This window comes from Oncorhynchus gorbuscha, unplaced genomic scaffold, assembly GCF_021184085.1.
Source record: "Oncorhynchus gorbuscha isolate QuinsamMale2020 ecotype Even-year unplaced genomic scaffold, OgorEven_v1.0 Un_scaffold_807, whole genome shotgun sequence".
Lineage (NCBI taxonomy): Eukaryota > Metazoa > Chordata > Actinopteri > Salmoniformes > Salmonidae > Oncorhynchus > Oncorhynchus gorbuscha.
In genome coordinates this window covers 105,001-113,983 of record NW_025745817.1, presented here as the reverse complement: position 1 = coordinate 113,983, position 8,983 = coordinate 105,001, and the positions used below count along the sequence as shown (strand labels likewise).

Here is an 8,983-nt window from a genome sequence, read left to right as displayed (position 1 = left end):
AGGGGCGACAGGGTAGCCTAGTGGTTAGAGGGGCGACAGGGTAGCCTAGTGGTTAGAGGGGCGACAGGGTAGCCTAGTGGTTAGAGGGGCGACAGGTAGCCTAGTGGTTAGAGGGGCGACAGGGTAGCCTAGTGGTTAGAGGGGCGACAGGGTAGCCTAGTGGTTAGAGGGGTGACAGGGTAGCCTAGTGGTTAGAGGGGCGACAGGGTAGCCTAGTGGTTAGAGGGGCGACAGGGTAGCCTAGTGGTTAGAGGGGCGGCAGGGTAGCCTAGTGGTTAGAGGGGCGGCAGGGTAGCCTAGTGGTTAGAGGGGCGGCAGGGTAGCCTAGTGGTTAGAGGGGCGACAGGGTAGCCTAGTGGTTAGAGGGGCGACAGGGTAGCCTAGTGGTTAGAGGGGTGACAGGGTAGCCTAGTGGTTAGAGGGGCGACAGGTAGTCTAGTGTTTAGAGGGGCGGCAGGTAGCCTAGTGGTTAGAGGGGCGACAGGGTAGCCTAGTGGTTAGAGGGGCGACAGGGTAGCCTAGTGGTTAGAGGGGCGACAGGGTAGCCTAGTGGTTAGAGGGGCGACAGGGTAGCCTAGTGGTTAGAGGGGCGACAGGGTAGCCTAGTGGTTAGAGGGGCGACAGGGTAGCCTAGTGGTTAGAGGGGCGACAGGGTAGCCTAGTGGTTAGAGGGGCGACAGGGTAGCCTAGTGGTTAGAGGGCGACAGGGTAGCCTAGTGGTTAGAGGGGCGACAGGGTAGCCTAGTGGTTAGAGGGGCGACAGGGTAGCCTAGTGGTTAGAGGGGCGACAGGGTAGCCTAGTGGTTAGAGGGGCGACAGGGTAGCCTAGTGGTTAGAGGGGCGACAGGGTAGCCTAGTGGTTAGAGGGGCGACAGGGTAGCCTAGTGGTTAGAGGGGCGACAGGGTAGCCTAGTGGTTAGAGGGGCGACAGGGTAGCCTAGTGGTTAGAGGGGTGGCAGGGTAGCCTAGTGGTTAGAGGGGTGACAGGGTAGCCTAGTGGTTAGAGGGGTGACAGGGTAGCCTAGTGGTTAGAGGGGCGGCAGGTAGCCTAGTGGTTAGAGTGGTAGCCTAGTGGTTAGAGGGGTGGCAGGTAGCCTAGTGTTTAGAGGGGCGACAGATAGTCTAGTGTTTAGAGGGGTGACAGGGTAGCCTAGTGGTTAGAGGGGTGACAGGGTAGCCTAGTGGTTAGAGGGGTGACAGGGTAGCCTAGTGGTTAGAGGGGTGACAGGGTAGCCTAGTGGTTAGAGGGGTGACAGGGTAGCCTAGTGTTTAGAGGGGTGACAGGGTAGCCTAGTGGTTAGAGGGGTGACAGGGTAGCCTAGTGGTTAGAGGGGTGACAGGGTAGCCTAGTGTTTAGAGCGTTGGACTAGTAACTGGAAGGTTACGAGTTCAAACCCCTGACAAGGTACAAATCTGTCGTTCTGCCCCTGAACAAGGCAGTTAAACCCACTGTTCCCAGGCCGCCATTGAAAACAAGAATTTGTTCTTAACTGACCTGCCTGGTTAAATAAAGGTTAAAAAAATATAAAACATTGATATAAAAATGTAATAGTGTGTAAACACAGCCTGTGAGTTTTATAGGAACTAATTCTCTGCTGACTTAGAAATACGACAAAGTACATGACTTGTTACATAAAAAACATTTCCAACGTCATACATCAAGGATCCAACTCATGTAACATTCATAAAAACAGGCTACATTTCACTTAAATAAGACATTGTAAAGTGTCATTAAAAAACACACGAGAGCCACTCGGTCCTTGGTCATGCCAAAGCAAATTCATTTTATTTACATTTTTAAGTTTGTACAACATCCTATAAGTAAGTCAGTGTCAGACCTACAGTACATGAGCAGAACTACATCGGCGATCTTTAGCGTGAGGTGAACACATCACGATATCTCTATCTAAAGATCTGATCTAAAGCCTGTTCTAATACCTCACAGATGCATCCTCAATCCCTCGACGTCATCACTGATCTGATCTAAAGCCTGTTCTAATACCTCACAGATGCATCCTCAATCCCTCGAAGTCATCACTGATCTGATCTAAAGCCTGTTCTAATACCTCACAGATGCATCCTCAATCCCTCAAAGTCATCACTGATCTGATCTAAAGCCTGTTCTAATACCTCACAGATGCATCCTCAATCCCTCGAAGTCATCACTGATCTGATCTAAAGCCTGTTCTAATACCTCACAGATGCATCCTCCCCTCCTAGTCATCACTGATCTGATCTAAAGCCTGTTCTAATACCTCACAGATGCATCCTCCCTTCCTCAAAGTCATCACTGATCTGATCTAAAGCCTGTTCTAATACCTCACAGATGCATCCTCCCTTCCTCAAGTCATCACTGATCTGATCTAAAGCCTGTTCTAATACCTCACAGATGCATCCTCCCTTCCTCGACGTCATCACTGATCTGATCTAAAGCCTGTTCTAATTCTCTGTTCCTAATCCCTCATAGATGCATTTAGTAAACACAGTCCCTCCCTTCCTCGAAAGTCATCACTGATCTGATCTAAAGCCTGTTCTAATACCTCACAGATGCATCCTCAATCCCTCAATATCATCACTGATCTGATCTAAAGCCTGTTCTAATACCTCACAGATGCATCCTCAATCCCTCAAGTCATCACTGATCTGATCTAAAGCCTGTTCTAATACCTCACAGATGCATCCTCCCTTCCTCATCTAGTCATCACATCTGATCTAAACCTGTTCTAATACCTCAGATGCATCCTCCCTTCCTCGAATCACTGATCTGATCTAAAGCCTGTTCTAATACCTCACAGATGCATCCTCCCTTCCTCGAAAATCACTGATCTGATCTAAAGCCTGTTCTAATACCTCACAGATGCATCCTCCCTTCCTCGAAAAATCATGATCTGATCTAAAGCCTGTTCTAATGGTCACAGATGCATCCTCCCTTCCTCAAAGTCATCACTGATCTGAAACGTTAAGACAGGTGTAAGCATGAGGGCAAACATGCATTCCCTTAATCCAATCCCTTCCTAGTCAGTGATTACATGACCTCAAGGAGAAAATGATGGTAGGATGCGTTGTTAAAGTACTCAACTCAGGGCCAGAGATTCACAGTATTCAACCATGGGATTTTAACCCATGAAACCTTGGCTGTTTTCAGTCACACAGAATTAGAATGATTCTAATTCTCTGTTCCAGAAACGGCCTATCGATGTTGTTTAGTAAACACAGTCGAGAAAACGTCATTAACATGTGCTAACATTTCCAGGTCACACAGAATATCATCTCTAGGATAGAAATCCTTTTTTTGTTTAACTGTATAAAATACTAGTGTTTAGAACCCATGAGTCAGTGGCACATCAATACAAACTGTAACTAGATCCTGTAGAAACTTTACAACGTGTGAACAATGCTACGACGACGTGTTGGAAAAGCAAACTGATATAAAAAGCTCACTAACGACGATGACCAACGGACAAACTAGAAAAACATGAGAAAAAAAACCTCAATCTAATGGTGACACCTCATTGCTCATTTACAAAAGGCACAAAGAAAAACAAGAAACTGAATAAGACATGAGAAACCATGAGAACCCATGAGAAACCATGAGAACCCATGAGAAACCATGAGAAAACATGAAACATGAAACCCATGAGAAACCCATGAGAACCATGAGAAACCCATGAGAAAACCATGAGAAAACCATGAGAAACCATGAGAAAACAAACCCATGAGAAACCATGAGAAAATGAGAAACCCATGAGAGAAAACATGAGAAAACATGAGAAACCATGAAAAACATGAGAAACCATGAGAAAACATGAGAAACCCATGAGAAAACATGAGAAACCCATGAGAACCCATGAGAAAACATGAGAACCCATGAGAAACCATGAGAAACCCATGAGAAAACCATGAGAAACCCATGAGAAAACATGAGAAATGAGAAACCATGAGAAACCCATGAGAAAACCATGAGAAAACATGAGAAACCCATGAGAAAACATGAGAAAACCATGAGAAACCATGAGAAACCACATGAGAAACCATGAGAACCCATGAGAAAACCATGAAAAACCATGAGAAACCCATGAGAAACCCATGAGAAAACATGACAAACCCATGACAAACCCATGAGAAACCATGACAAACCCATGACAAACCCATGAGAAAACATGAAAAACCCATGAGAACCCATGAGAAAACCATGAGAAAACCATGAGAAACCATGAGAAAACCATGAGAAAACCCATGAGAACCCATGAGAAAACATGAGAAAACATGAGAAAACATGAGAAAACATGAAAACCCATGAGAAAACAGCTCATTAGTATAATTTGTGCAACAAAGCAAAACTAGTGTTAGTGTGACATCACACCGTCTGTCTCCACAGACTCTTCTTTAGAGACACAGTTATTAACGAGGTGAAATCAATGACCTGAAGTCGTGGCTATCTATCCATCTACAGTACTGTGGATTCAACAAGCTACTGTGGTGTGTGCGTGTGTGTGTGTGTCTGTGTCTGTGTCTGTGTCTGTGTCTGTGTCTGTGTGTGTGTCTGTGTGTCTGTGTGTCTGTGTGTGTGTGTGTGTGTGTGTGTGTGTGTGTGTGTGTGTGTGTGTGTGTGTGTGTGTGTGTGTGTGTGTGTGTGTGTGTGTGTGTGTGTGTGTGTGTGTGGCACAGTACAATCATGACATACACAGAAAAGAGCTCTCTCAATCTATAGGTATTACAGAACCTATACACTCTATATATGAGCCCCCCCCCCCACACACACACCCTAGATCCAGGGATTATCGTCGTGGCGATTCATTGATTATAGTGACTACCAGATCTCACCTCCAATGCTCTGACATCTCCTTACCCTCATTCCAGTCTGATCAAAAGACCGTCCGAACTTAACACGTCCCCAACGTTTATCATTTTATAGATCTGTATGAAAAATAAACATTTAACCTTCATAGACATTGTCCTAACAACTCATGTGACTTATTCTCTTAGGAGGCAAATCCTAACTTCCACTTAGGTGACGTTTTCACCTCGTCTCCCTCATCTTGGCATGACTGAGTGAACATTTTGACTTCAGTGGAACGTCAGGTTTCTCCCCCTAAACGACTACCACCTTGATACCTCTCGTTGGCCTTTCTCAAAGTCCTGGGTGGGGTCGTGTTCACTATTAGGGCACAGCGTGGCAAAAACGTTTCGCAACGGAAAACAAAAAAAACATTTGTTCTTATTGGACATGTTCAGGTAGGTACTTGTACCGTTTGACTCAGTTTCAAAACAATGTGTCCCTATTGAACAGGACCCAGTGAACTCAGTGCACGGTGGTTATACACTACTACATAGCACAACAAGCTGGTTATACTCCTAGTATTACCTACACTGTCTTATGCATCCCCAATGGCACCCTAATCCCTATGGGCGCTGGTCCAATGTAGTGCGCTATATAGGGAACAGGGTATCATTGAGCCCTGGTCCAAAGTAGTGCACTATATAGGGAACAGGGTATCATTGGGCCCTGGTCCAAAGTAGTGCACTATACAGGGAATAGGGTATCATTGGGCCCTGGTCCAAAGTAGTGCACTATACAGGGAACAGGGTATCATTGGGCCCTGGTCCAAAGTAGTGCACTATACAGGGAACAGGGTATCATTGGGCCCTGGTCCAAAGTAGTGCACTATACAGGGAATAGGGTATCATTGGGCCCTGGTCCAAAGTAGTGCACTATACAGGGAACAGGGTATCATTGGGCCCTGGTCCAAAGTAGTGCACTATACAGGGAATAGGGTATCATTGGGCCCTGGTCCAAAGTAGTGCACTATATAGGGAACAGGGTGTCATTATTATTAACACTTTGTTCACTATGCATCGTTAAGCCTATAAACAACGCTATGACACCAGTACGACGCCTGTCTTAAATGCTTATGACAGGTCATGACACTTCATAACAAGTTATAACCTTCACGCCCAGAGAGGAACTGGATCATAGAATCAGAAGTTAGAACCTTCACGTCTCCCCGACCAGAGGAATCAGCGTGGAGCGTGGAAACTTGGGGTGAGTCTCAGTGGTCTGATAGTGGCCTCATCTCCTTCCTTTCCTTTCCTTTCCTTTCCTTGATTGACATGAGGGAGAGGGAGGAGGACAGGAGGGAGAGGGGGGAGAGAGGGAGGAGGACAGGAGGGGGAGGGAGGGAGGGAGGGAGGGAGGAGGACAGGAGGACAGGAGGGGGGGGAGGAGGACAGGAGGGGGAGGGAGGAGGACAGGAGGGGGAGGGAGGAGGACAGGAGGGAGAGGGAGGAGGACAGGAGGGGGAGGGAGGGGAGGAGGACAGGAGGGGGGAGGGAGGAGGACAGGAGGGGGAGGGAGGGGTGAGTCTCAGTGGTCTGAAGTAGCCTCATCTCCTTACCTTGATTTGAACTGATCAGAGAAGACAGGACAGGTGAAAGGAAGTATCTGAGTGGGGCATCTTTCACCTGTCCTGTCAGTGTAGATGAAAGAGAAGACAGGAAGAGGAAGTGACTATTGAGACACACCCTTGGTCCCTGTTGCACACCTCACGGTTGATGGAGGTGACCATTAAGACACACCCTTGGTCCCCATTGACACAGGACAGGGAGGGAGGGAGGGGTGAGACACACCCTTGGTCCCCATTGACACAGGACAGGGAGGGAGGGAGGAGGACAGGGAGGGAGGGAGGGGTGAGACACACCTCACGGTTGATGGAGGTGACTATTGACACAGGACAGGGAGGGAGGGAGGAGGACAGGAGGGGGAGGGGGGGGGTGAGACACACCTCACGGTTGATTCTACTGTATCCCGGCATCAAACACCCGAACGGTCCATAATATGACCAACGACTCCCATCTCTACCAAGCTATCAGACCTTAACCCCAAGGAATCTTAAAATCCCTCGTCTTAACCTACCCACGCCATCTGTTACACTACGACCTTACACTACGACCTCACCTACGACCTTTACCCACTTTTGAACGTGATCGAACAGCTCAGTTAACCAATTAAAAGTGCCGCGCTCTGGTTTGCAAATATTCCTCATTGTTAAATCAGTAGTAAATGATGACATCGTTGTAGGCTAGTGGCCAGTCATCCTGGAGGTCGTGAACCCAGAGGGAGAGTGTGTGTCAACCTAACTTAGAATAATTATCATCATCATAGTAAATGATGACATCGTTGTAGGCTAGTGGCCAGTCATCCTGGAGGTCGTGAACCCAGAGGGAGAGTGTGTGTCAACCTAACTTAGAATAATTATCATCATCATAAAGTGAACACCATCATAATACTGCCAGTCTCCGGATAGATGTCATTCAGTACCACAGTTTCTCTTCTTGGCAACATAATAACAGTTCATCATTGGTGGGATAGATAAAGGAGGCGGGACATCTAACAGTTGATTGACAGATAGAGTAGACGGCGAGTTTCAGCTGTAAACCACAGACAGCTGTCAGTTGTTTTAAGATCTGTCCCATCCCCAGGCGTGGAAGTGTGTGTGTGTGTGTGTGTGTGTGTGTGTGTGTGTGTGTGTGTGTGTGTGTGTGTGTGTGTGTGTGTGTGTGTGTGTGTGTGTGTGTGTGTGTGTGTGTGTGTGTGTGTGTGTGTGTGTGTGTGTGTGTGTGTGTGTGTGTGTGTTTAACTGTTACTCTTGATCTCCAGGATAGAGGGGTTGTGGTCCAGAATGGCCAGGATGATTTTATCCATATACTGTCTCAGACGGAGTTAACACACTCCTGCTCCTTCAGAGCATCCACCAACTAGAGGAGACGAGGGAGGAGGAGGAGGACAGGACGGAGAGGGAGGGAACGGGGAGAGGGAGGGAGAGGGAGGGAACGGGGAGAGGGAGGGAGGGAGAGGAGGACAGGAGGGAGAGGGAGGGAACGGGGAGAGGGAGGGAGGGAGAGGAGGACAGGTGGGAGAGGGAGGGAGGGAACGGGGAGAGGGAGATGGAGGAGGACAGGAGGGAGAGGGAGAGTGGGAGGACAAGGACAGGAGGAAGGGAACAGGGAGAGGGAGGGAGAGGAGGACAGGAGGGAGAGGGAGGGAATGGGGAGAATGAGAGGGAGGGAACGGGGAGAATGAGAGGGAGGGAGGAGGACAGGAGGGACAGGGAGGGAATGGGGAGAATGAGAGGGAGGGAATGGGGAGAATGAGAGGGAGGGAGGGAGGGAGGGAGAGGGGAACAGGGAGAATGAGAGGGAGGGAGGGAGGGAGGGGAGGGAGGGGAGGGAGGGAACGGGGAGAATGAGAGGGAGGGAGGGAGGGAGGGAGGGACGGGGAGAATGAGAGGGAGGGAGGGAGGGAGAGGGAGGGAGGGAACGGGGAGAATGAGAGGGGGAGGGAGGGAGGGAGGGAGGGAACAGGGAGAATGAGAGGGAGGGAGGGAGGGAGGGAGGGAGGGAACGGGGAATGAGAATGAGAGGGAGGGAGGGAGGGGAGGAGAGGGAGGGAACGGGGAGAATGAGAGGGAGGGAGGGAGGGAGGGAGGGAGGGAGGGAGGGAGGGAGGGAGGGAGGGAGGGAGGGAGGGAGGGAGGGAGAGGGAGGGAACGGGGAGAATGAGAGGGAGGGAGGGAACGGGGAGAATGAGAGGGAGGGAGGAGGACAGGAGGGAGAGGGGAGGAGGACAGGAGGGAGGGAGGGAGGTAGAGAGGAGGACAGGAGGGAGGGAAGGAGGACAGGATGGAGGACAGGAGGGAATGCGAGGAGGACAGGAGGGAGGGAGGGAGGTAGGAAGGGTAGGAAGGGGGAGAGAGAGCGTGAGAGAATGTCAATCAAAAGATAGAGATTTTTTTAAACAAATAAAATGACATTTGACACAAAGTGACTAACATGAGCCTGTAGCTCAACCGTCCCCTCTCCTGCTGATTTCTGTATGTCACCCTACCCCACTCCACTCTACTCTACCCCATTCTACTCTACCCCACTCTACTCTACCCCACCCTACCCCACACCACTCTACTCTACCCCATTCTACTCTACCCCA

General features: G+C 49.2%; 1 protein-coding gene and 1 long non-coding RNA gene across 2 annotated transcripts in view; both read right to left on the bottom strand.

The window, feature by feature from the left end:
- Window positions 1-1,757: 1,757 nt before the first annotated feature.
- LOC124020300 lies at window positions 1,758-2,426 on the bottom strand. The gene is made up of 2 exons (XR_006835948.1): window positions 2,256-2,426; window positions 1,758-2,194 (listed from the first exon to the last, which is right to left on the bottom strand). It is a non-coding gene; the product is annotated as an uncharacterized LOC124020300 (long non-coding RNA).
- Window positions 2,427-7,710: 5,284 nt separating this feature from the next.
- Window positions 7,711-8,983, bottom strand: part of LOC124020306 (rab11 family-interacting protein 4A-like) — a 23,398-nt gene continuing 22,125 nt past the window's right edge. The window contains exon 11 of the mRNA XM_046335659.1: window positions 7,711-7,755. Coding sequence (XP_046191615.1) covers window positions 7,711-7,755 — 45 coding nt within the window. The remainder of the gene's footprint in view (window positions 7,756-8,983) is intronic.